At 46.7% G+C, this 26,986-nt stretch overlaps 1 protein-coding gene across 1 annotated transcript; it reads left to right on the top strand.

The window, feature by feature from the left end:
• On the top strand, positions 1-19,960 carry MCM10 (minichromosome maintenance 10 replication initiation factor). The gene is made up of 20 exons (XM_030480498.1): positions 1-46; positions 1,546-1,597; positions 2,345-2,668; positions 3,449-3,553; positions 4,129-4,263; positions 4,754-4,928; positions 5,704-5,869; positions 6,704-6,871; positions 8,254-8,370; positions 9,709-9,908; positions 10,902-11,002; positions 12,014-12,115; positions 12,220-12,337; positions 13,273-13,504; positions 15,025-15,184; positions 15,796-15,914; positions 16,902-17,015; positions 17,762-17,907; positions 18,093-18,135; positions 18,507-19,960. Exons 2-20 carry the CDS (start codon positions 1,591-1,593, stop codon positions 18,588-18,590), a joined length of 2,616 nt encoding a protein of 871 aa, XP_030336358.1. The 5' UTR covers positions 1-46; positions 1,546-1,590; the 3' UTR covers positions 18,591-19,960.
• The last annotated feature ends 7,026 nt before the right edge of the window (positions 19,961-26,986 follow it).

A 26,986-nucleotide genomic window follows, 5' to 3' on the forward strand; every position in this document is an offset into this window, starting at 1 on the left:
GCCGGGTTGGAGTTTTGGCGGGTCCCGGTGAAGCGCGGGCATGGCGGTGAGTGGGGCCGTGAGGGGAGAGCCGGGCGTGAGGGGTCCGGGACCCCCGGTCGGGGTTCCCCACGGGGAGGCGGCCGAGCGGGGAGGGGAAGGAGGTCCCTGATTAGGGGGGGCGGCCCCATGGGAGAGCCGGGTGTGCGCTGCGGGCGGCGGTGGCGATCCCGCGGCTGCTGCCGGCGGCGGGCGCGGTACAGCCGGGCCTCGGTACGCCGGGGCTGGCCCGGCCCGGTGAGCGGGGTGTGTGTCCCCGGGTCAGTGCCACCGGCGGGGCAGCGGGAGCCCCGGGCTCTGTGGTGGTCCCTAAGCCAGTCCTGCTCGTGTATGCGCTTGGGTTGTGTTTTGTTACTTGCTGAAAATGAATATCCTGGAGCAAGAGAAAAAAGAGAACTATTAAAAGTGGAGTTTATGGGTGAAATAAAAGTCTCTGCAGCAGGAAGACCTGTAACACACAGTAAGAGTTTGGGTTTAATAATAATAAGAAGGGTCATAGAATCAACCAGGCTGGAAAAGACCTTTAAGGTCATGAAGTCCAACCATTCCCCAGCGCTGCCCTGGCCACCACTAACCCATGTCACTGAGGGCCTCGTCTACATGGTGGTTGAACACTTCCAGGGACAGTGACTCCAGCACTGCCCTGGGCAGCCTGTTCCAATGCCTGAGCACCCTCTTGGTCAAGAAACCTTTGCTAATATCCAACCTAAACCTCTCCTGGCACAGCTTAAGGCTGTTTCCTCTTGTCCTATTACTTGTTACTTGGGAGAAGAGACTGACCTCCATCTCACTACAACCTGCTTTCATCCTCAGTGGATTTCCCTTCTTCGTATCCAGCCTTCTGTTGGCCATTTTTGTCTACCTGTGCTCACTAATTTTTCATGGCCACGCGTCCATGAAGTGGAGGACCTATGACAGATGCAGAACATAAGCTTTTAAGAGTAATTGCTTCCCTGTGAGGGTGCTGAGGCGCTGGCACAGGGTGCCCAGAGAAGCTGTGGCTGCCCCATCCCTGGCAGTGTTCAACGCCAGGGTGGACACAGGGGCTTGGAGCAACCTGCTCTAGTGGAAGGAGTCCCTGCCCGTGGCAGGGGGTTGGAACTGGATGAGCTTTAAGGTCCCTTCCAACCCAAACCATTCCATGATTCTATGAACTGTTAAATGTTAATAATCAATTAAATGCTAATTATGATTATGGCAGGATGATGAGGTGAAAGTGGTTACTACTGTGAGAATGGGGCTGGTATTCCGTAAAATCTGTGTCTGATATGGGCTTTTTTTCCTATAAGTACAGCCCTTACACTGCAGGGAGTTCAGCAAAGGTGAGACTTTAGATGTAAAAGACATACATGAGTGGTTTAAATTTAGTGGAGTCCTCATCTGCAGCTGTGACCAAAGACAAGCTGGTGGTTTGCAGATCATCAAATAAGGAGCCTGAACACAATATGTGTTTCTAGATGAGCTATATCTACTTTAACATTATCACTGTTGTTCTCTCCATAACAGAGAATATTTTTCCTTGAGGACTGCTGAAGAAATCCTGGTGAAATCATGGATGGTAAGGGGGGAAAGTACTCTTACTTTCAGTGGGAAAGTTGTCTTCTCATCAGTATGTAGTTAGTAAGTTCAAGTGTTCAAAAAACTTGATAAATCTCTTAGCAAAGGAAATTATGTTACACTGATTTCACTTGCAGAGGCATTTGAGGTTCATTATTGTCACCTTTCTGTGAGGCTGCTTTGTCCCTTCCCTGGTTTTGTGTTTTCTTCAGTAGCAAAAGCTAATGAAATTTCTTGTCTTGTTCTGATCTTCAGTTATGCTCTGTCTGTCCCATTCCTCTCTCTGTACTTGATTTTCTTTTTTCCATTATTTTTCCCTTTGGACCATATTTCTTTGTCCTCTTCCTTGAGCAAACCATATCTGAGAACATGCTTTCTTGCCTGCCTTGCATCTTCCTCTTCACCTTCCAGTGGCAAAAGCCACATGTGTGTCTCTGTAGAGCTCCTGGCTCCACCTTTACAGGTCCCCAGGCTTTTCTTTATACAAGCAGCTGCATAGGAGAGAAAGCCAGTGCTAATAGTCTGCAAGTTTTCTGCTGACTGGCCAGCCTGAATCGCAAGCTGAGAGTGTCTGCAACCACATTCCCATCCAACCAGACAGTAGGAACCTGCTCTATTTTCCTTTAGCCAAAGCTAAATGCTACTTGCTGCTCTGCTTTAGTGTTGGTTGTCATTAGCTTATAATTAGAGTATCTTGGATGTTTTATTCCATGGCAGCTTTAACACTTGAGTTTCATTTTTACCTTAGCTGATGATGACTTGGATCTATTGGCCTCCCTCCTGGAAGAAAGTGAGGCAACTGAGGAGAGGAATTCTCCTGAGGAGGAAGATGCTCCAGAGGATGAGGGAGGAGAACCAGATGAATATGATGAGCTCTTTGATGCAGAAGACGATGCGTCCTACACGGAGGAGGTGGATGCTGAGGACAGCCTGATTGATGAGCAGAAGGAGAACCTGGCTATGCTGTTTGGAGATGTAGATGACCTGCTGGAAGAGGAGGAGGCAGCAGAGGAAACTGCCTCCACTTCAGCTCACAGTCAGGCAAAAGAGAAAACCAACGAAGAACTACAAGGTTTCTGTAACAGCATATTTTATCTGTTCTGTTGTATACATCTTGTCCTAGAGAGCTAATGGATGGAAGGCAGGGCCTGCTGCTCCTCAGTTTAAGGTGGTGCCAGAGTGGGAATGCAGAAAGTCCTTGTGAAAGTTTCTAAGTCCAGTTTTTGGTGCTCAATGGCCAAACTCACCAAACGTGTTTTCCCAAGAGAAAGACAGAGAGGACTTACATAAGCCAGGGAGTCCAAGTTAGCTCTGCTGAGCAGGATAGGGAAGGTGCCTGTGTACCTGTGCCTTACCAAATAAAGAACAATGTTGCTTGGATGCTCAGGGCTGTCATCCTGGCATCTTTCACCATCACAGCAATCCCTTTCCCTTCAGGACTTACTGGCAGGAGGTTCTCCCATACCAGTCAGCATGGAAGCAGAGCTGGCCACTGAGCTTGCCTGTGTCCAAGCCACATATTTGGTTATATCAGAAGCATTTCTTTATGCTAAGGAGTGCTATCATAAGCCATTTAAATTGTAGGAAAGTTACATGCAACATGGCAAGGAACTTACCACGATTAAGTAAAATATTTATATGAGAGAAGTCAGCTCCAGGCTGTATGGAAAAGTGTCCCTGCAGTGTGAGCTTCACAGAACCAAGTAAACCTGTACTGTGGCTCGAGTCTTTGTTTTCTAAGTTCCTGTGATGTAGTAAAGCTGCCAGACTTCCAGGGATCTCATAAATCCCTCTCTGCAATGGCTTCCTGCTGTCTTCATTATTATCCTTTTTCTTCTCCTTTCTTTCCTAGCTGAGCTGAGAAAATTGCAAGAACAGATGAAGACGTTACAGGAGCAGTTGCAAAACGCTACTATTGGGCAGCAATCCAGTTCAGGCCCTGAGAAGAAAACCCCTGGTAATAAGACTAATTAAATGGGTTTAGGATTTGTTGTCTTACCAATGTGGAATTTATAGGCAAGATGGAGTCTTGGAAATAATCCTAAAGTGGCCACTTCAGGAGCAGCAAGGAGGAATGATGCCCTGGTGTATTCTCACCCAGATTGTTTCCTGCAGCTTTGGTACCTGCATTATGGATTGACTCTGCATGGGGCAGCTTTCATGAAGAGCCCCAGGGTGTTCTGGAAGTGTCCCTTCTTACTGGCAGATGTTGTAACACACAGAAAATACAGCTGTGTTTGTTGCTGTAGCACACTTGTAATGAAACTACAGGAGAAAATTGAAAAGCAAGGGGATGCTCCTACTTTGCACATCTTTATGGTTTCAGTGATATTCAAAGTTTTAGGTCATCATGGGGAAGAGTCTTTGGGGCTTTTCCAGCTCTTGCATTTCAGATGCTGGCAACTTAGCTGAAGGGCTTCCATGTGGGACCGTGACTTGGATTTGTTATCCAGAGATTTAATTAGTTTGGAGCAATTCTTAATGTTTGAGTCCAGATTCTGAGGTGTCACATTATTTTGTTTTCTTGGCCAGGTAAATCTCCCTGTTCACCCTTAAAGGAAAGGAATGTTCAGAAGCTGCAAGAGTCACCGTGTTTCTCAGCCCAGCTGGGCAATCCTTTACCTCCAGCCAAGCGAGGAAACCAGAAATCAAAAGCATCCTCAGCAGGTACCACTCTCAGTCTGCCTTCTCATTGGAACACACTGGGCTGTTTTGGGAAGCTCATCTAGTTCACAGCAGCAGTATAGACACATCCAGGATAGTTTCACACAGTAGCAGTCTAGTTACAGCAGAACAGAGCTTATTACAGAGTTAGTGTATTCTTTGCAATAGGTGCTGTGCTCTGTGCTGCTGTGGTTAACTTGGGCACTGACACTACACTGTGTATCCTACAGTTTAGCTTGCCTGGAAAATGAGAGCTGCTCTGGAAGCTCCTCACCAGACAGTTATATTTGCTTGAGTTACATGTGACTGGTCTGGAGCTGTCAGTTAGTTCCCAGTGAGACCAGTTCAGTATAAATGAGACAGTTTCACACCTTTTTCTTGAGTGTGTTCTATTAGACTCGTGTCTGTGGTCAGGTGTAAGTTAGTGTTATTTTTAGTTAGAAGTTTTCTTTCGTGATCAAGAGTTTTTTCCTTGTGTTTTTTCCTGCTAAAGAGAATAAGGCTCCTCCTCCACGGCAAGTCCTCAGTCTGGCATTCCAGCCTCTCCAATCTGCTGCGGGGAACGCACCCAGTAAGGTGACCAGAGAGAAGACTCCTCACACACCTACATGCTCCAGTGCAACAACTCAGCCAGTGTCTGTGGAAACCTTCTCAGGACTGAGGTTAAGGTGAGCAGCCCAGCACTGGGCTCCGTCTGGGAACACCACCCTCCAGTAATGGGAGTGAAAATGCAATCAGTCCCATGTCCCGCAGTGCTGGTCACACAAGGGATGTGCAGGGGACTGGATTTCTGATTTGCTGTATCATTTAACCATGTCACATCAGTCAGTTGTCATTAGGTGATGTAACACAAAGCCATAGCTGGGCGATTGGTAAAGAGGAAACACTGACTTTTGGGGTAGTACCATGTATCTATTTCTATTTCTCTGCTCTTTTCTAACAACAACAACGAAAAAACCCATCATTTTATTAGCACTGCCTTCCTTGGGATGTCCTCAGTGGCGGAGGAGAGCAGTGGGCATGTGCAAAGCCCAGCTGTGCTCTGGTTGAGCACATTCTCCACACTGAGAAGCCTCGCAATCCCCATACTAGATGTGGCCACAAGAGGTCTCTGAATACTCACGGTGTGTTTCCTCAGCGGAAACCATGCTGGGTTTCCAAACTCTGCTCAGTCAGTTGTATTCACTCATTCCTGAAATGAGCAGAGTTAATGCAGGCTCGGGGCTAAGTTGCAGTGCAGCTATTTGGACAACAAACAGCGTGATCAGTACCTATCTGGTGTTCGTACAGTGTCCTGAACAGAGGGGTTTTGTTTCAAGTGACCTCTGGGTGAAACAAGGCACAGAGGCATTCTGCAGCAAGACATAGTGTCCCCAGGAGAATGCCGGATGAGTTTCATTGTCCATTTATGCCAACGGATGTGTTCTCTTTTATATGATCCAGAAAACCCCGGGTGTCTTCAGCTGAAATGGACAGGAAAATGGCTAACAGGAAGCTCATCCGACTGTCCCAGCTGAAGAGCAAACTTGCTGTAGAAAACCTGGAGGAAATAGACTGGGTAACGTTTGGAGTCATAGTGAAGAAGGTCACTCCTCAGAGCACAAATAACGTAAGTAACTTTGTTGTATCCCTTGCTCGATTCTACATGGAGTTAATGAAAAGCTCCTCTATTAAACATCTTGGCTTGCCTGCTTTCATGCAGTAATGCTGCTTTTAGTCCTTGGGATAAGTCCTTAGCTTACCAGTTGTCCCAGACAGTAGCATTGGCTAATGTAACCATAGCATCAGCCTGTCTTGACAGTGTTAATTATATGTTAAATGCCAATACAAAAAAAAATAGGACTGTGACCCTCAGTCTTTGTAGACAGCCCTCTTGTTTTAAGTGTGCCAACGCATTCTGCTTCCATTACTTCCCTAGAGGTCATTCTCTCCTAGATGGTGTACATGTCCTACAGAAAGTCATTAATGAAATATAGATATGCCTTGGGTTTGTTTGTTCAGTGAGGTAAAAACCTCTTTATTCAGCAAGCAAGGGTGCTGTCCAGCTTTACTGGCAGGAACATTGGTAGCAGTGCTATTATTGTGCTAGTTTAGCCTTTAAGAACCCCAAAACTGGCTGTGTGGTATGGCTGGAGGTGGTGTATCTAACCTCTTACTAAGGTTACAAATTGTGCTTTTCTAAATGCTCCATCCCTGGCGTGTTCAAGGCCAGGTTGGACACAAGGGCTTGGAGCAACCTGCTCTACTGGAAGGTGTCCCTGCCCGTGGCAGGGGGTTGGAACTAGATGAGCTTTAAGGTCCCTTCCAACCCAAACCAATCTGGGATTCTGTGAAGTCAGAAAAACACTGGGCAGGGGGTGGGAATCAGAATAACTCTCTAAAAGCAACAGGGGCTGTAGTCAGTGTCCTTGTACTGAGAGCTGAAAGTGAACGTCTGTTCCAGGGCAGAACCTTCAGTATCTGGCGGCTGAACGACCTACGGGATCTCAATCAGTGTGTCTCACTCTTCTTGTTTGGTGATGTCCACAAAGAGCACTGGAAGACAGACCAAGGCACAGTCATCGGGCTGCTTAATGCCAATCCTATGAAGCCTAAAGAAGGCTCAGATGAGGTGAGAGGATTTTTTTACTTGCCCATAGCTGAACTTTCTTATATCTGCTTGAGAATTAGCTTTATAGCGCATAGTAAGGCTGAAATTACAGCAGTCTGCCTACACAGTTTAAATCGTATTCAGATATTTGCATGGTGTGTATTTGCTCCCAGCCTTCTAGAAGATTGAACTTCCAGTCCTATTAAGAAGCAAGAAGTCCTATTAAGCATCTAAAACCAGAGTTTATTCAAGTGTTTAATCTGCTCACAGTTGCAGTCGGCTCAGGCACTGATGTACAGAGTGTGTTTTCACTTCAGTTTATTCAGCTGCTTCAGTGCAATGTCTATTTCAGCCTAGAGGTCTCTCAAAGCTGAAAAAGGTGAGGAAGCTCATTTCTCTCTTCTAATTTGAGCAGGAGATGTCATTGCAAAATGTTTCCTGGTTCCAAAATCATGACTGAGATGGAGCAACATCTGATTTATTAAACAAATGCTATATTACGTATAGTAAGTTGATAAAGAGTAGTTGGCTTGTTTAATCGGTTACTTCTAAATGCAGAACATGCTGAATTACTTTGCTGTAGGTATCAAAACATTTAAGGTGGCTTCATTTTGCTAATAAATTAATTTTTGTTTAATATGTTTTTAATGGCACTGGAATGGAAACCATTTTTACTGGCTTCTGTAAAGCAGAATTTCAGGCTAGCAGCTGGTGATGTACTGTTCTGCATCTTAAATTCTCCAAATGGAAAAATGAAGAATCTCATTAACTGTCTATTAAGCCATTTAATTGCTTAAATTAACAGGAATAAGCAGTAGAAAATCCTGTTGGTGAGTAGAAAGGCACAGCAGAGCAGGGCTGTATTTAACTGTGAAGAATTGTTCTTAGCTAAAATGTACATATTCAGAACTACACTAAAATTGACTTCTCAAAGTGTTTCTTACCTACAGACACAATTCCTAGTGTCTTTGGTTATGTGAAGTAGGCACTCTTCTTGCATAGCATCAGTTCTGATTTGATCTAGATATATGGAGAGGGACAGAGAGCTCTAGTACCTCTGCTCTTCCCATCCACTGCTGAATGTGGGTGCTGTGGTGGTGTCAGAGCTGAGCTGTACAGGACCATCATTCATTCACAACTAGATCTGCCTTTGCTGGTCTTTGGTTTCCTGAGGCTCAGCATAGAAATACAACATCTTTATCTCTTTGTAAGAAAGAAATTCACTTATTTTCACCAAGCCTTTTCTCAGCCTGAACAGGACGTGTGGTTTTCTTAAACTGGGCCTGCATTTAAAGCTGCACTGTTAATACCAGAGGTACCAACCTGGACCAGAGCCAAACCAGTGGCATCTAGAGAGAAACCCATCCAGTTCCTCCTCAAGACATCCCCTGATTGCTTTCTAGGTGTGTTTGTCTGTTGACCATCCACAGAAGATCCTTCTCATGGGTGAAGCTCTGGACATGGGCACCTGCAAAGCCAGGAAGAAGAATGGTGATCCCTGTGCACAGATTGTGAACCTGGTCTGTATCTCAGTAGTTTGGAAGGACAGCCTTATGGCTGGCTGCTGCTTTTGTTCTGATGTTCTGACTCTTTGACTTGTAACTAAAGTATGTGGAGGAATTGAGAAATGAAACCCAGAGGAGCTGCTTCTGTGCTGGCATGGTAGTTCCCTAAATGCAAAGCAGTGAAAAGAGATAGTCTTGACCCATGAGCACCACCATCTCCATACCCTTTCACTCTCCTTTGCACCAGTGCAAGCTTACATGCACTGCACTAGGGAACTCATCCAAGGTAAAACAACAGCAGGTTTTCTTGGGAATGGTTGTGTTTTTCAGAGATGGTTTTAACCCAATGAGTTCCTTGGTCCAGCGTACCTGCAGCATATTTATACCTAAATGTGGGGGGCACTGGAGATGAGAGGAAAAAGGTGTTGGGATTCTTCTTTTAGGAACAGTACTGACCTGTACTGGTTTAAAGGACTTGTGGATAATGTCACTTCATGGCTGTGGTGATGTTATGATACCTGAAAGATACCTGTCTAAGTTGGAAGGGTTACAGGTAGTAGGGTAACACTTAGAAGGAGGAGAGAAAATGAAGGAGTGAAGAACTGGGGGGGAACTCAAAGTGTGTGGAGAGGGAAGAAGACAAATACAGAAGGTAGTTGCAGCAAAACACGGCTGTGATTGCAGACCCACTCCAGGAGGTGGCTGCACACAAGGCTCTCGGTGCCAGTGAGATGTTCCAGTGCCACCTGGAACAAGCTGTAGATGGAGGCTGTCTGCCACAAGAACCTCAGGAGGGATTTGGCTGTCTGTTTAATGGGTGACAAAAAATGTTTTATTGCGGGTAATTGTAGTTACACAAATCTGGGGCAGATGAACATCAATGAGAACTGGGAGGGAGATGTGGGAGGAAGGTAAGAACACCCTGAGTGAGTGCCTTTATGGCACTGCTGTCTCTCACTGGCAGCTCCTTATCTTCAGTTCTAAACATCCTGGACTGACACTGACCCATTAGTTTTCCTTTGTGTTCATACCTGTAAGAAAATTAAATACAGTTTAGAGTCAAGAGTACAGACTCTGGGGAAGAGGACCTGGGACATCAATTGACTTGAGCCAAGGAATAACCTTAAAATTCCTTAACACACAGGTCTTTTTCCAGTGTTTCATATGGACAATTGGAGTTTTGTTTTATATTGCTGCAGTGTGGGCATAAGTTTGTTGAACTGATCAAATGCTGCAGCAGTACAATAGAGCTGCTCCTTCAGTTCAGCCACAGAAGGATGCATGTGGGTGAGAGGAATGAAGTACATTGTACTTGCTAGTGTTCTGCAACAGGCTTCTCCCATTTCTTTTCAGAATGACTGTGAATATTGCCAGTATCACATCCAATCCCAGTACAAGAAGCTCAGCTCCAAGCGGGCAGATCTTCAGTCCACCTTCTCTGGTGGCCGCATTCCCAAAAAGGTTGGCCGGAGGAATCCCACTTTGAAGGAGAGGCTCTGTCAGGATGGGTTTTACTACGGAGGAGTCTCTTCAACAGCATATGCAGCCTCAGTGTAAGAGAAACTACTTATTTCCCTTGCTTTGCAACAGGATTTCTCTCCCTTACAAGGAGCCTGAGGCTCTAAGGGGTTCTATTTAGTCAGTGATCCCTTTGCCATAACTACATTCACCAGATAGGAAGAAATGCCCCACGTTTGGTGTAATCCTGGTCCCATGGGATGACAGAGCTGCTGTTTGATAGGAGAATGTTTTAACAGCACAAAGCTGTGGTAAAGGGTGGTTTTACCTCTAAATTAATACAGTGGTGTGCAGCCAGGCAGCATTGTGTTTCAGTAGGTGAAATGAACTTTATCATGAGATCACAAGCATCTGGTGAGTCTCCAAGATGAGTATTTTTCAGAGGCATTCCCTTACTGTATCTAGTTATGGCTCATGGCATTTAATCCCACATTAATTACACATATTGTGTAATTAATACACAATATAGTGTCGTCTGTATTTCCTCCTCCTCTCTTCCTTGACTGGAATAACACAGGATCACTGTGTGGCAATGAAGAGACAGTAGCACACCCTGCTTATTATCAAGTGATCAGTGTGCATCAGGGGCCAGGTCCTCCATCCAAATTCCCCTGAAGACAGCTGTGGAAAGATGAGTCACAGCTGGATCAAGCCCTGTGCTTGCACATGCCTTTCATTCCCTTACCACTGCCCTCTGATAACTGGTGTGACTGCACAGTAATGAAGCAATTCCAGCTTCCTCTCTGTCCCTGGAACTATCTCTGAGCAAAGCTTAACCATTACCTATGTTTAGTTTTCTCTCCATGCATAGGAAATACATATCTCAACCCAGGCAGAAATGGGAGATCCTAAACACTGTGCTAGAATTTGGATTTAGCTGCACATCATTCCCAAAGTCAGACAGGTGACACGAGAGGCACCCTTGAAGGAAGCTGGAGTTTTGTTGAAGCACTGGGCTAACATTTGAGCTCCTGTCCTTCCTCTAAGAATGGGAAAACTGATGCTCTGCTTTTGTTTCCTCTTTCTAGTGCAGCAGCTGCAGTGCCCAAAAGGAAGATTCAAACCACTCTCTCCAATCTGGTCGTGAGAGGAGTTGATGCAATTGTCCAGGAAACCAAGCAGAAAATTGGTACCTAATTACCCATGTAGTCTCTTCACCTTCCCGATATTCCCAGCTGGATGTGTACATGTGTCCCAGGACCCTGCTACTCACTGAATGAACCTGGCAATTGCTTTGCTACAGAGATAGCCATTTGCAGGCTGCTTTCTCCATTGATCCAAACCCCTCTTCCCTCTTGAGATCGTAGCTGCAAGGCAAATGTAACTAAGCAACGGGGTAGCTCCATGCATCTGGTTTTCATCAGTGCCCCTGAGTTAAGTTTCCTGTTCTGTCTTTGGACAGTGGCAGAAGATCTCTGCCACATTACGGCGAATGAAAGTTTTAAGAACTTTGAACCAGAGAATTTATTTTCTTTGATTAAAGTAAATGACTTCTGTCAATCTTGCAACCTTCCAAGGAACACTAAGTATAAATCAGAGTCAGGTCTGCAGTGAATGGCACCTCCTGAGTACCCAACCTGTTCTTAGTGCTTTTCTTTTGTGATCTTCAGGGCATATTCCTTCCATAGTCTTTGGGATGTCACCAATCTTCTCTGCCTCCATTCTGTTTCTGTAAAGCACTTAATATTGCATCCTCCTTATGCTCAGTGGAGAGCAGATAATGGATGATTTGAACTGTCTGCTCTGTGTGCCACTTAGAAATCTTGTTCACATCTTTCAGTTGCCTCCATTGCAGACAGCACAGCATGTGTCCCTGTCTCTAGCTCTTCATTTTCCAGGGATAAGATGTGGTGACTTCAGGGCTTTCAAGCATTCTAAAAATGGGAATGGTGGGAGTACCGCAGGCAGCCAAGGCTGCTGAGGAGCTGCCTGACTGATGGGCTTGCTGAAGGGATAGAAATGTCTTCATGATGTGCTTTGTGAGCACAAGGCCTTGGGGAACCAAATATAACGTAGAAGTTGGCCTTGCTTTGGGAGGGTCCTCACGCAGGTGACCTACAGGGGTTTCTTCCAACCTAAAACCAGGCCTGCTTCCCTTGCTGGCTCCAGATCTGTTCTATTTCTGCCTCTTCTGCTCCAGGTGCAGGAAAGAGACCCATGCAGTGTTCAGAGGAATTCAAGGAACTACTGGCACAGCCAACTTTTGGAGCACGAAACCTCTGCAAGCACTGGACCAAAGCAGGTATTGTCCTTTTGCCTGAAGGAAAACCCACTCCTGCAATCACTCACCCTCCTTCTGAGCAAACATTAGTGGCTTTTTATTTTGGTTTGGCTTTTTTTTCCCAGATGTTCAGAAGAAGCAAGAGCCCAATATCCAGCCTGTCTCTGCTTCTGCACTGCTCAAGCAACAGAAACAGAAGTTGCTGGAGGCCAGAAGGAAGCGATCTGAAGAGATTCAGAGGAGGTAAAATACACACTGACCTGCACAGGAAGAGTTCTGCTATATATATATATAAATTTTATATATATATATATATAAAATAAATATATATATAGTGGCCCTACTATAACTGTGGGAGGTGTTTTGCTGTTTTAATGAAAACTTCACTGAAATAGAAATACCCCAGTATTCAGTGGAGAACCAAATGTTCCAGCACAGTGCCCAGCATGATGGGAGGAGGCTGATTAGAGTAGAAAACTGGGGCCAGGAGTCCTGGTTCTGTTCATTGCCAGCTTCCAAGGGTCTTCTGAACCTCAGGATTGCCAAGTGTTTTGTGCAGATCTTGTTAACAAACCTAAGAACCACCTCAGAAGAGCCACCCTGGGTGAGACTGAGATTGATGTAGCCTCAGAAGGCTCAGCAGGAGCCAAAACAGAACCTGAAGGAGAATAAGACCAGGCACGATCATGGTGATATTGTCCCCAGATTCTCTCCCAGTTTACAACAGTGTGTATTTTAGGGACTTCCCAAGCCAAGGGTGGTGTCTGTGACAGTATCTCTGAAGGGATTTCCCCCACAAGCCCCATGAACCTGTCATTTATGTGACTTCTGTGACAAGGAGTCCCCCTGCTTAACTACCTGTCCTGCAAAGAAGCCCATTTTTCCATGTGCTTTTGGTTCCCACTTCCCAGCTTCACTTGATGCTTCTCTCTGGTTTTAGTTTTGAAAGCAATTGGTTGTTCACTCCTTCTGGTGACTTCAAGTCACTCTTGATATCAGTGAGTTCCTCACCAGTCTTATTCCACTCTCCTAAATGCCTCAATTGCTGCATGGTTTTCTGGCAATAGAAGGCAAATTAGTGAAAAATCACAGTCTGCATCCCTTCCAGTCCTGTTCTCAAACCTTTCTGTCTCTTTGACTTGTGTCCCTATGTTAATGGATTATTCTTGTCTTACAAGGTTTCTTCAGAGCACAAGTAAAGCCGGCAGCCCCGCTCCCCTGTCCTCCTCCAGACAGTCCTCGCTCCATTCCCCAATGCCTGGGGCAGAGTTTCCCAAAGCTGCCAAAATGTCAATTCCTCAAAGGCCCAGGCTGGGCACAGGCTTCTCAGAAGGAGAAGATATCCTCTTCTTTGATGGGGCTCCTCCTGCTCCAAAACCAAAGCTAGACAGCTTGGCAGAAGCCAAAAAGGTAACAGCTCTTTGAATCTTCTAAGTATTAAGAAGGGGAGGTTAAGAGAAGTTTGGTTTGTGGTAGGAGAGGAGTCTTTGATCAGATATGGGCCAGCTCTGAAGTTTCTGATGTGTGGGATCAGACTGGCCTACTGCAGTACATACGAAATCTGTGCTCCTGACAGCTCGTAGTACCCAGGTCCATGCTACCATCGTGCCTGTAGTCAACCTCCAGAGCAGTGGAACAGCAGCTAAACAGGGGCTTCTGCGTGTGATGTTTGGCCACTGGAGCTGGTTCCTCTTGCTTGTTCAAAATCCACCTGAATTGGTCAGAAGTGAATTGTTATGATCTGTCTCCTGTGTGTGATGCTCATGAGCTCACTCTTGATCTTCCCTCAAGGCAAGCACCACTGAAGCCACTGACACCACTGGCTATTGCAGCAAATGCCAATGTGGGACAGAACAGCTTCTTGGGATGGGGCTGGGGAAGAAGGGATGGGGAGATAGGGCATCTCATTTAAGTCATGAACCTGATGCTAAGCTTTTTGCTGAAGAAACACTTCTTCATGCATGCTGGCAGCTTCTCTGAGCAGAACTGACTCTGTTCTTCATGACCTGACATAGTTTGTCACCCCTGGGGCAAATTACCTTTGGAGAGCAGTCTGGAGCAGCCCCGTGGCTGTCCTTGTACTCTGTTTTTCATGCAAGTGGGATGGAGCTTCTCTGTCCACCACTGGCTGCTCTCTCTGCTCTTGTGTTTTGGGGGTTTGGGACATCAGATGGTGGACAGGTCCTGGATCAGGATGGGAGGTGCTGAAGTGATTTTTACAGAAGAAAGCAGAGCAAAGCCTGTTGCTATTGACTATTTTACAAGCATGAAAACCCTGAAGTGCTGGGAAGGGACATGGGATTTGTGCTGAAAACCCCTGGAAAGCTAACCTGCATGTCTGTTCTTTGGCACTGCTAGTGCACTGTACTGTGTTTTCTGTTTGCCAGGTAAGCAACAGTGAACAAAACTAGTTCAGCTGTGCCATGAGTTTGGATAATTTTGGTTTCTAGCCAGAACAGACTGCATCTTTCCTTGGTACAAATGTGTTCACATGTTTGTCAGGGAAACTTCTCTCTTCCAGCAAGAAAGAAAGAGTCTTAGCATTCTGGGAGCATGGCAAGGGATAGTTGTACACAAGCTTCTCTTAGTTCCCAATTATTACCAGTTTATGTGGAAATCCCAACTGATTTGATTCCTCTGAAAAGGAACTGATTTGAGAAGCAGTTAAAGCACAGCTGCAGCATTATCAAGCCTGGCAACACCACTTGGAGGAGTGATTTTACGGTTTAGGAAGTCACAAGAGATTGGGTATGTGGTGAATTACATGTGCAGCAGAGCTGGGAGTTTGGTTGGGCCTCTCTTTGGCCAGCTCCATGCTCAGTGGATCTTCATCTCCTCCATTCAACAGACTGCCTGTGCTGCTTCTGGAAGTAGGAACATGGGAGCCAGATTGGTCACCAACACATTCACTGCTGTTCTCTTGTTTCTAGCTGGCTGCAATACACCGACTACGAGCAAAAGGGCAGGTTCTTGCTAAAACTGACCCAAACAACGTCAAGAGGAAACGAGCTGATGATGCTGATGTCCTAGAAATCATTGACAGAGTTGAGAAGAACGTTGCTCAGCCACAAGGTACAGAAGCAGAGAATGGTACGTAATGTTAGCTTCTAGGAGAGAAAAATCATGCTTATGTCCTGCTGAACACTTACTGAGTTAAAACCAAAGAGAGGCCAAGTTAAGTCTGTTTAGAACCTCAAGGGTTTGTGCAAAGGCTGAACCATCTCTAGCCCTGTGGAGAGAGTGTGAGATGTAACCTCTGAGAGCTCCCTGTCCTCATCTCTGTTCTCTTTCTTCTGGCACTTGAGCATGGCTCACTTAACCAAGGGAAACCAAACAGTCCCCCCTGGGAAGGTATCTGAATTTTCTGTAGGAACTTGAGTTTGCTTGCTGGTGATTTACTGTGTGATCTTGGATGAACTGCTTCATTCCCTTTAATGCCTCTCCAGCAGTGAGGGAGGCAGCGCTGCTCACTCCCTGCAAGTAATGTGGAAATTCCTGCTACAGCTTTGAGAGAAGATGCAATGTTATTAAATAGAGAAAGCTTTTTGTTCTGAAACCCTATTCATGTTCCTGCTGTTTGACCTGAACATCTGCTTGAGAGACCTTGAGACTCCAAAACCTCCTGCAGTGATCATGCTTAGAGCTCACAACCTTGGTTTTGAACTTGGTCCCTGTAGGACTCAGCCTTTTTGTCTCCCTAGATATGAATGAACTGGAGCCTGCCCAAAAGAAACGGCGTGAGCAGCTGGCCTATCTGGAGTCAGAAGAGTTCCAGAAAATCCTGAATGCCAAGTCCAAGCACACAGATGTCCTCAAAGAGGTATGGCCTCAATCCAGCCATGACTGAGAGCTCACAACTAGGGAGCTGTCTGCACTTCTCATGATTTCAGCAAGAAACAGGCACCCAAATGTGTAACAGGCACCAAATCATCCTGGTGGCTTCAAGGCCAGGTTGGACAGAGCCTTGGGTGACATGGTCTAGTGTGAGGTGTCCCTGCCCATGGCAGGGGGTTGGAACTGCGTGATCTTAAGGTTCTTTCCAACCCAAACCATTCTGATTCTATGAGCAGGGTCAGGGATCTCTGAGCACACAGGCTCCAAATCAGCATTATTGCCATAGCCAGGGGAAGGTCAAGTTGCCATCAGGGTTTTTTGCTGTGTTTGGAAGAGTCAGTGAAGTTTCCTGGTTAGTGGATGAACAAAGAAATCCTGCCTTAAAACCAAGTGAGCCACATGCCTATTTGGTCCCTCATTTGTTGACATCTTGGCCACATAAGGACAGCTTCCACCTTCATCTGGCACTCACAAGTTGTGCGGCCTGTGAAATGCCAGCAGTTGCCCTGAAGAGCTCAGAGGTTGGGTTTCTCCCATCAGGGTCTTTGCTGAGCATGTTCCCAGGGATACAGCCCCTCCAGTGGCACAGGGCTCTTGTCTTGGACACATTATATTGCTATGAAGTCCCAGCTGGTTTAAGGTCTTCTGAAGAGTAATAGTTTGGCTAAGAACCAACCCTATTTATTCCATCTGCCTACCTGACCTCTCCCTGCATTGTCCTTGTAGGTATGTGCTTATGCTGCTGTTAAACCCTCCCACTCATACATCTCAGAGGTGGCTTGTTTCAGTGTTGGTGATCACAGCATGTTCACTACATGGGTTTCTTTTGGAAGCACATCATATTTGGTGTTTCTCTGGCTCCCAGACTGCAGTCTCCTTCAAAGAGACCCAGCAGTAATTCACCCTAATGCTGTTTATGGAATGGCTTCTCCCATCTTTATCTTCCCACAACGTTTTGTGTGTGCCCCCACAGGTTGAGGCTGAACTGCAGGAGCAATACTTTCAGCCACTGGTGAAAAAGGAAGAATTGGAAGAGAAGATGAGGAGCATTAAAGAAGTGAAATGTCGAGTTGTGACGTGTAAAACGGTGAGTGAAGGCGAGCCAGGGTAACAGCAGTGCAGTGGAACATGGATTGTACAGAATGGTGCTGGACCATCCTGCAGACTCTCATCTGTTACTCTCTTGGCCATAGTCCAGAGCAGGGATTAAATGGAGACGGGTTCTGTTCCTTATGCCTATTGCTGAGAACAAGCCATGCACTGAGACATGGAGACACTGGCAGGGCAGGCTTTAGTGCTGTGCTGAACACCCCAACTTGGTGTTTATGCCAGTGGGTGTTGGTGTCCTGAAAATATTTATCAGTTTCTTCCCTGAAGTGCTTTATAGCAGGACCCTCAGTTCCCCATATTACAAGACAAAGTGAAGTGAGAACACAACACTGGGTGGGATTCCTCTATCTGCACTTCCAGGGACTTCGCCCTCAGGAAGAGGAGTGGAGTTTTGTTACAATCCCAAATAGAGAGGAAGGGAGGAGTTGCCTCCCATTCCCAGAGCTTCAGCCACTGCTGGACTTTCCCTCTCACTGCCTTTCCTGTTTTGGGACTGCACAGAGGCCACTGTGTGCCTCACGAGGTGCTGGGAGCAGGGTGGTGGCAGAGGGAGGGATGGTGGTAGAAGGAGCAGTGACAAGCCTGGGGTGATGATCTCAGACTGGTGGGCTCCTCAGGATGGGAGAAGACAGATGCTTTCAATGTTCAGCTGTTTCCAGCCCACAAATAGGTCTCATGCTGGTTCACTCAGAAGTTCACAGCTCTCCCTCTCCTCCCTGACAGTGTAATTACACCTATTTCAAGCCTCTGGAGACGTGTGTCCAGGATAACCATGACTACCACTTCCATGATGCTGTCAAGCGCTTTTTCAAATGTCCTTGTGGAAGCCGAGCTATTTCCCTTCACAGGCTCCCAAAAAAGCCCTGCAGGTAAGAAATGAGCCTTGGGAAATACTGACTGGGGCTTTTGTCCTGTCATTCACCAGTAACGTGCTGGGAGTCACATAACCATGTCCTAAGATGGGAACGTTAGCAGTGTGGGGCTACTTTTGGCCCCCCTAATACTGTGCAAACACCCACCAGAGCGGTCCTCACTTGTCTTCTTCATCTTTCAGTACCTGTGGCCTCTTCAAGTGGGAGCGGGACGGGATGCTGAAGGTAAGTGGGAGCCAGCAGCTGCTGAGCACCTCAGCACTCTGCCTGCTTCTCTTGGTGCTTTTGCCCCACGCTTTGCTTCAGGGCCCTTACAAGCTTGCAGCAAAACCAGGCAGCTCTGTTTAGTCAGGTCCATACAGGTAACCACAGGCTGTATTTTAGTGGATTTCCTCTTCTTGAAGCTTTGTTTCATTTAACTGGGGGGAATTTGCTTTTGACCAAAGTTTGGTCAGATTGGTCAGAACTCAGATTGTCAAGGTTCTTAGGGTGTCAATATTTAATCACATAATATAGCCCCACCACCACTTCTGTCAAAGAAATGGGGGGGAGACATTTCACCTTTAACTTCTTTTCTCCATGGTTCACGTTTCTAGGAGAAAAAGGGTCCGAAGATTGGTGGAGAAACACTTCTACCACGAGGGGAGGAACACCCAAAATTCCTCAGTAGTCTTAAGTGACCTGAAGTTGATTGTTTTTTCCACACCCTAAGGCTGGATTTCTGTGCCTAAGACATACACTTCTTTACTGGAATGCTGAGAGGATTCTGGTTTTAGGGCTGAATGAGCTGGGGAATCAATTCCTGATGAGGAGGACATCCACAAAGTCTCTACCAGGCCACTGGGTGGATATTCAGCTTTGATCTTTTTAAAACTGAATCAGGCTCCATCTGAAACACACATTGTGCCTGTTCTTTCTCACTCACAACTTGTTCCCAGGATTTAACCTAGGAAATAGACATCTAGAGTGGAATTTGTACCAAGAAATCCCTGTCAATCCCACAAGTTATGCTGAATGGCTGGTGTAGAGTGACCTCGCTAGAATGTGAAGTGACAAATCATCATGAACTGGGAGGACTGTAGGTTCCATGAGCACTTGTGTGGTTAATACTGTGGCGTGTAAATGCCAGCCTGTCACAGTTGTTCAATTGTTGGCCAAAAAGGGGTGTGAGAGGGTTGTAGGCACAGAGCAGTCTTCATTGGCTCCAAAATTACTCTCTTTGAACCCTTAAGAGCAGATATCAAACAGTTCCCAAGAGGTCTCCTTGGTTTATGTGTTAAAACCCCCTCCAGTGGCTTTGGCATTGCCACCCAGTGGTGTTTACACTGCAGACTAGTGGGAGCTCTTTGGAAACCCCTTTCCCTATCACACAGCCCATAGTGAGTCTCCACCACCATCCACACTACAGCATCTTCATGGCTGAAACTTGCAGCTCCCACTTTGGAAAGCATTTTAATGACTCTGGCCCTGGTTTGTGAGTGGTTTTAAAGAGCTGAGCAATTACATTTAATACCTTTTACCTGGGTTTTGGCATTTTAAATTGTCCTGAAATCTTTCCAGTCATGGCCAAAGGGTGGCTCCTGAGAAGGGTTGTCTTCATACAGGTGTTCTTCTGCAAGCACATCACTGTAAGGATGGAGACCTGGGGTGTTTGGCTTGTCTTGGACCTGATCCTTCTGCTGCCCCATAGGATCATAGGGTATTTTTTAGAGCCTAAAACCAGGAGTACCTCAGTGATTTGGTGAAACTGCCACCAACAGTCTCACATGTCCCAGTGGCCTTGTTGGTACCTCTTCTGTTTGCTTCCACAGCAGCTGAAGAGAAATAAGTTGCTTTATTTGAAGCAGCTGAACAGGTTTACCTCAGTGTTCTGGTGCTTCTGCTGGGCACCCTGGCCCAGCACATTGCATTCATGTCACTACCAGTTGGTGAGTGGGGTGTCACTGGTAGGTGACTTAACACGTAACTGTGGCATTGCTTGGCAATGGCTCCTGTTGATTCCTCATTCAGAATAAACAGAGCGCGCAATAAAAGGCTCCCTGGGTTTGCATGGTGTCATTTCTCTGAGGAAGAGTTGCTCAACATCTTCATTTGCCCAAGAGCTTGGTGCTGGATCACCAGAAGGAAGTGGTTTGTAGTCAGTATCTGGCTGCCACACAATATTCTCATTCATAGAATCACGGAATGGTTTGGGTTGGAAAGGACCTTAAGATCATCCAGTTCCAACCCCCTGACATGGGCAGGGACACCTCACACTAGACCATGTCACCCAAGGCTCTGTCCAACCTGGCCTTGAACACTGCCAGGGATGGAGCATTTATCACTTCTTTGGGCAACCTGTGTGAGTGCCTCAGCACCCTCACAGTAAAGAACTTCTTCCTTATACTCAGACCAACAGGAATTCTCACCTGGCATCCACAAACCCACCATGAAATTCCACATCAGGATCAGCCTTCACCTGGCATGTTGAAGCCTTTGGGCTTTCTCCAGTTCCTGTCTCTGTCCGATGGAAAGGAGATTTCTGCAGAGATTTAAGCATTACCCTACCTTTGACAACTTATCTTCAGAAATGCCCACAGGAGTGTGATACGTAGGAAAGGCACGTGCCTCCTTGGGAGCAAAGGAACGAAAGCAATACTCTTGATTCATCCTTGTGTGCAAAAACAGGACAAAGAAACGACGACCCTAACCCCAGCAGCAAACCAGGAGTGGGGGACATTGATGTACTGGGTTTTATGTGCCTCAATCTAGTTTAAGAGAGACTTTCTTGTGCCAGAGTGACCTGACAGACCCAGCTGGCTCTACGCTGTCACTGGAGCTGGCCCATGACACAAAGAGCTGCAGCCTCTCAAAGAAGCAGCCCAACCACACGCCAGGCTGTGTTAGGGAGGAGCAGCCAGAAGGTTGAGGGATGTGAGTCTGCCCTAACACCACCACTGAGTGCAAGTCAACTGGATTAGCGTGACAGAAACCTCCACCACCACCATTAGCATTGCTGGTTGCTGAAGCTGCCCCTAAACAGTTAAACAAAGTCCCATTGGAAATACAAATGCTGAACATGCATTCTCAGGGCCATCATTAAGATTTAAGCAGAGGAGTAAGCTGATACATCAGCCCTTTTCCCCAGCCAGGAAATGTTCTGGCTGCAAGGTTGTTCCTCCAGCTACGAAGCCCCCTGTGTATGTATGAAAATGGGCAGGAAGATACCCAGCTTCTCATAATAACCTATGAAATCAAGTTTGGGTTTTAGATACATTAAGCATCTTCTTAGATACTGCAGAAATTTAAAGCATCTTGCCCCACTGCCACAAATGAGCTTTCCTTGGATTTTATAACCACTTTGAGGAAAAATTAAACCTTCAGCACTTTCTCCCTCTGCACTAACTAGTTTGGGTTTAATAACTCTCAAGTAAAATCAGCTCAGTGAAAACAATACCCTTTCACAATAAACACACCACTCGGTTTTCCAGGGCAGAGCTTCTGCAGTGGTCTCTTGGGCCACCACATGCAGCTCTCTTGGCCAGCTGGACTCACTCAACCATTTCACATCATTTCATCTTCCCCAACCCACTTGCTGCCTGGTTGTCTTCCCCTCCAAAAATTCAGTACCTGTGCGACAAGAGTGCAGGCCAAACTTTGCTCCTTTTAGTCTCATTTCCAATGCAAAGCTGTGTTGCAGAGCCCCTTTGGTGAGGTGACAGCTTATTTCTGCGTGGGGAAATAGGGCATCACTTACTAACAAACACATCGATTACAAAGGGCTGGTGGAAAAGAGCTCATGCATCTCATGGATTGTGGGCACACATGACCTAAAGCAATACTTCACCTTGACCTGCCATTACCAGCAACCACAGCAGCAATCAGAGCAGATCTGTGTGTTCATTAGGATTCTTACTCTGCATTCACACACATCATAGAATCAGCTAGGTTGGAAAACACCTTTAAGATCATCAAGTCCAACCAACCCACTTGTTTTGTAATCAGTTCCTAGTTAAGACTTTGATGGTGTTCAGCAGCTAAAGAAATACTGACAGCTGTATCTAAAGGTGGTTTCCTACCTTTTGGAAACCTGATGTCTTGTTTGTTCTGGAGCCATGAATAAGCAGGGTGTGGAAGAACACCGTGTCTCCCTTCTCCATGACAACGTGATCTCTGGGACTCTTATCATAATCCAGCAGCCCCTGGAAAAGTTTGATCGCCAGACTCCAAAAACCAAGGAAGAGAGGAAAGAGGTCAGTCAAATCAGAACACTCAGTGTAGGAGATGCAAAGGAGGTTACTCGTTTTCCTTCTTGAGGGTAGTACATTCAATATACCCAATAAAGAGTCTGCATGTTCACCTACAAGCCTTGCTAATCACTTGTAAAGACTCCTTTATAAAGAACCAGAGTCATCCACTCTGCTTCCTACATCTTCTTCCCACAGAAGGCTCAGCTTCCCCAGTTGCACCTCATAGAATCACGGAATGGTTTGGGTTGGAAGGGACCATAAAGCTCATCCAGTCCCAACCCCCTGCCACAGGCAGGGACACCTTCCACTAGAGCAGGTTGCTCCAAGCCCCTGTGTCCAACCTGGCCTTGAACACTGCCAGGGATGGGGCAGCCGCAGCTTCTCTGGGCAATCCTATCACATACACATATGATAGGATTTCTCTGCTCTCTGACCTGCAAACCTCTATGAGAAATTCCCATCTCACAACTAAAATGTTCTTCATCCGCTTTCTAAAGTTGAATTCAAACAATTAAGAACTTCACTAGAGAGAATGGAGAAGAGCATCAGGGATCCCCACAAGAGTTGCCTGATGGCTCATCTGGCCACTCCAAGCACAGCCATCACCAGCCCTGGGCCAGGTCAGGATGCAGCCTTGCTTAGGAGGAAAGTACTGCTTGAAATTAAAAAGTCTGGTCAATTGTTTGTCACCCAGTTTTCTTCTGCAGGAAAGCAAACACATTTGCTGGGCAGGAATGAGTTCAGAGAAGAAGAAAGTGTCTTCAGACTTGGCAGGAATAGAGAAAAACAGTGTGAACAAAGACCAATTTGTAACAGACAGCTTCCCAGACACAGGCTGTGTTAGGATGTACCCACCAGCCAAAATGTGCTCCCCACATGCACACCCTTCCCACCCCCTGTCCTGCTCTACCTCTCACTGTGCATATCCATGAGGCTTCAGGGGCTCCTTGTGCATCCCTGGCTGCACGACCAGGTTGTCCCTCTCCATTGTGGTCCAGGACCACACAATGTGGTCCACAGGCTGGAAGGGGAAACAGTGTAAGTCCTGATGGATGGGGTGGTAAGAACTCCAGTTACCTGGAGGACATGGAATGCGGGTGGCTGCACTGCAATGACTCTTCATGCACTTTAGATATGATATGGCATTGTCCTGGGGAACATCACCCTGGTAATGTGTCCCAGGAGGCTGCTCCAAAGCTGCAGGTGAAGCTCTGGCTCTAAGCACGCTCCTTGCTGGCACTCAGTTCTGAGGCCAAATGAGTTTAAATCTCACTCTATGGCACAGTGAGACCCCAAACATGGTTCTTGGGCCCATAGCTGCTCTGCAGAGTTGTTGGGAATGGCATGAACAAACTGAAGGAGAACTCAATGTACGCTGTGTCCACGCAGAAGCTGGACACCTGAGTAGGAAACAGCGCAAGTCCCAGCTCTGCTGAACTGCAGAAGCTGATGAAAAGTCAAATCAACCTTGCAAAAACTGTGGTTAATTAAACTTCCTCCCCCCCCATTCCACTTGTATGAAGTAAGACTTTGATCTGCAGCACGAGAAGCCAAAGCCAGGTTCAAAATCCTTTCCTTTGGCATCTATTCAAGCGTCTTCCCATCAAAGCACTGAGCATGCAACCGCTGTCAGCAAGGGCAGGAGTCAGCCTGGATTTGACATCTCTGAACTATTAGTCTGGAAAACAGCACAAAAACTCCAAGCAGAGGATCTTTTCTGTATTTATAGTCTTTTACCAAGCTCCAGGAAGCGCTTGTTTTCAACACATTTGCAATGTCAAGCCTAAAGAATGTGTCTGAAACAGTGGGGCTTCATGCACGTGCAGGTGGCTGGATAAGCAGCTGAATATGGGGGCTGATGGTTTTATGTGTGTTTTTGGAACTTGCATGCTGCTTATTAAAAAATGAATACTTGAGGGACAGGTAACATGGTGCAGAGACCTGAACTGGAGAAACAGACCTGAGCAACCTGCTCTAGTGGAAGGTGTCCCTGCCTATGGCAGGGGGTTGGAACTGGATGAGCTTTAAGGTCCCTTCAACCCAAACCAGTCTGGGATTCTATGATTAAATCAGTTGTAAAGGATGTTTTAGGTGTAACAAGTAGTTGGATATAACAGCACTTCAGTTTAGAAGGCATAGATGTACCTCTCATGTGTGAGCATGAACATCTACACCGAACAGTAAGAAATGTATCCCATAGAACCAGGGCTAAACTTAAACACACTGTTCCCAAAATCAGGTATTTTCAGATCTGCCTTCTATTCTATTCTATTCTATTCTATTCTATTCTATTCTATTCTATTCTATTCTATTCTATTCTATTCTATTCTATATTCAATTCAATCCAAGCAACCTTTCTAACAGGTTACGTGCTGCTGCAGTTAAATGCGCAGCACTTGGGCACACCAACAGCTCCTGCATGTCCCGTTCCCTGGAGCTCTGCTTACCGGGATCTGGAAGTTTATTTATCAGCATTGTCTGCATGGCCGTTACGTTTGGTCCTGTGAAGTATTCCACAGCTTTGAGGATCTACAGAGGAAAAAGCAATAGGAAAGAAAATGTGGTTTATGCAACATATTGCAAGCACATTCCATTGGGTGACATGGTCTAGAGTGAGGTGTCCCTGCCCATGGCGGGGGGTTGGAACTAGATGATCTTAAGGTCCTTTCCAACCCAAACCATTCTGTGATTCTATGATTCCAAAAAAGCTCGGCAGATTTACATTATAAACTAACTGCTGAGAGGGTTGTTCATGAGGGTTGACCTATTACCAGTAGTTTTATCTGAACTACAAACCAAGCACAGACAAACCACCTATAGGTGCTGCCACAGGAGCGATGCTCACCACAGAATCCCTTGTCTGATGGAAACAGCTTGATGCTTTGGGGCTGCAAAAACCATTGAGGGGTGCGCAGCATGTTTGGGTTCCTGCACTTGTCCTCCATGGGGCTGCAGCACACTGGGCAGGTTTCCTCCCAGAACAATAAGGTGACCTGGTTAATCATTGCTTTTCCTCTCCTCCTCCCCTGCCTGCTGCCGTGGTGGTAATTCAGAGGGAGTTTGGACCCAACGGCTGGTTAAGACCTTGCAGCTCTCCTGTGGCTGCAGCTCCCTCTGCAGTCACCTCCCTGACGTGACCCACCCAGCTGCAGGAAACCAAACCCTACGAGATACACGGTTGTGGTTTGGGATTTTGCCTGGAAAACCAGGTGCTGGAGACTGAGGTGAGTTTCTAGCCGTGAATTCCCACTGGTGGGGTGTGTGCCTTGGAAACCTGTGACTGCAGAACCTCTGCTGGCTGGGATGGCTGGGAACAGGACCAGGAAAGCACTTACCAGGTAGATCCTTTACATGTCTGTTTACATGGATCGATGAAGCATCCTTTGGACTCCATCCCTTGCTCAAACATCCTGTGAAGAAGTGCTTGTAATTCCTTGCGGACACGGTCCTGCACCCATGAGCAAGTAGCTGTACTGGGAAGCAGCCAAGAAGCTCTGCTGGATCTGGCTCTGCCCATGGTCGTTTCAGAGGGCAGGGACCAGGCTCCTTGGCATTGCTAGGATGCACTGAGCTGGCCTTGCACACAGCCAAGGAGAGCTTGCCCAAGCTTAGTCCTCCCCAGGCTCTGGAGTACTCAACCTGTTGTTGTAGGAGGAGTAAGGACTTGAGTCTCTCATCAGATGGGACGACTGCTGAGTTTAGATGTTTGATGGGTTTGTTCTTCTGAAAGAGGAAATTTAAGCCTAAATCCATAGGCAGCGCTGCACAAACTTTTAAAACAAAGATAAAGTTCTTCCTTTCCTTCCCTCTCCCAGCCATAGTAAAAGAATCACAGAATCAACTTGGAAAAGACCTTTAAGATCACCCAACCATAATGCAGAGTCTGGAAACTGTGCATCTTATGGACACCTGTAGCTCTTGTTTGTGGCCACAGCTCCCTCTGCAGTCAACCCAGCTACACCGGTAACAGCAGGCAGGGAAGTCTCCACAAACCCTGTGTTGTGAACCAGACGGGATACTCCAAGTCCTCACAGAACTCCCAAGGAGAGCACCAGCCAGGCTGTGAGCTCAGCAAAGGCAGCAAAGGGGCCCCCAACCCACTGCACATCATTCACTTGAGCCCACGCAGCAAGCAGAGACCAGGTGAGAAGGTCCAAGTCTGGAGAGGCATCATGGAACATCTCCCCAGGAGCAGGATCAGTGCAAGGGTTATATGGAGGGGGCATGGCAAGGGATGCAGGAACCGGGATACTCAAGGTCACTCAGTGAGCAGGGCTGGGGGCCTGTCCTAAAGTCTCCCCCTCATCAGACTTCTCAGTGTTGGGGTCAAAACAGAGGCTACTGAGAGGCTGGGTCTGGTTCCAGGTGGGAAGCGCAGCCCAGGCACCTCATCCCATCACCAGGGGTTTAGGACCAACGCAATAGCCGTGCCCAAACCTCACCTTGATTGAAAAGCATTCAAACCAACAACAAAACCTGTAGACACTGCAGGAAGAGGAAGAAGGACAAAACCCTGCTCTGCATCATGTTATCATGCATGAAATGACTGCAACGGCTTTGACTTGCAGCTGCTTGTCCAAGCAGTTCTCCAGGGGAGAAGATTTTGAGCCTTGTGGGTCGTGGACAGGACTGCGCCTGATCTGTCTCAACCAAGTGACTTCCTGAGCTGTGGGATAACAGAAGGAGCCCTGAGAGCCCATCGGTGCAGCCTCTGGTGCTGTTTTGGCACCTTCTTCAGTTGGAAGGGGTAGTGTAAAAGAGCTGAGGGTTGACATTTTGCACTGGGGTATTCAATGGCGCACCCGCTGCCAGAACAACCGAGCAGCAGAAATGACACAACGCAGCCC

The sequence above is a fragment of the Strigops habroptila genome, chromosome 3 (assembly GCF_004027225.2).
Source record: "Strigops habroptila isolate Jane chromosome 3, bStrHab1.2.pri, whole genome shotgun sequence".
NCBI classification, from domain to species: Eukaryota; Metazoa; Chordata; class Aves; order Psittaciformes; family Psittacidae; genus Strigops; species Strigops habroptila.

Bases quoted from the DNA above. Each gene is read 5' to 3' on its own strand.
- MCM10 (XM_030480498.1), top strand. The intron at 4,929-5,703 runs GTGAGCAGCCCA...TATATGATCCAG, and splicing joins TTCTCAGGACTGAGGTTAAG to AAAACCCCGGGTGTCTTCAG. The intron at 18,136-18,506 runs GTAAGTGGGAGC...TCACGTTTCTAG, and splicing joins AGCGGGACGGGATGCTGAAG to GAGAAAAAGGGTCCGAAGAT.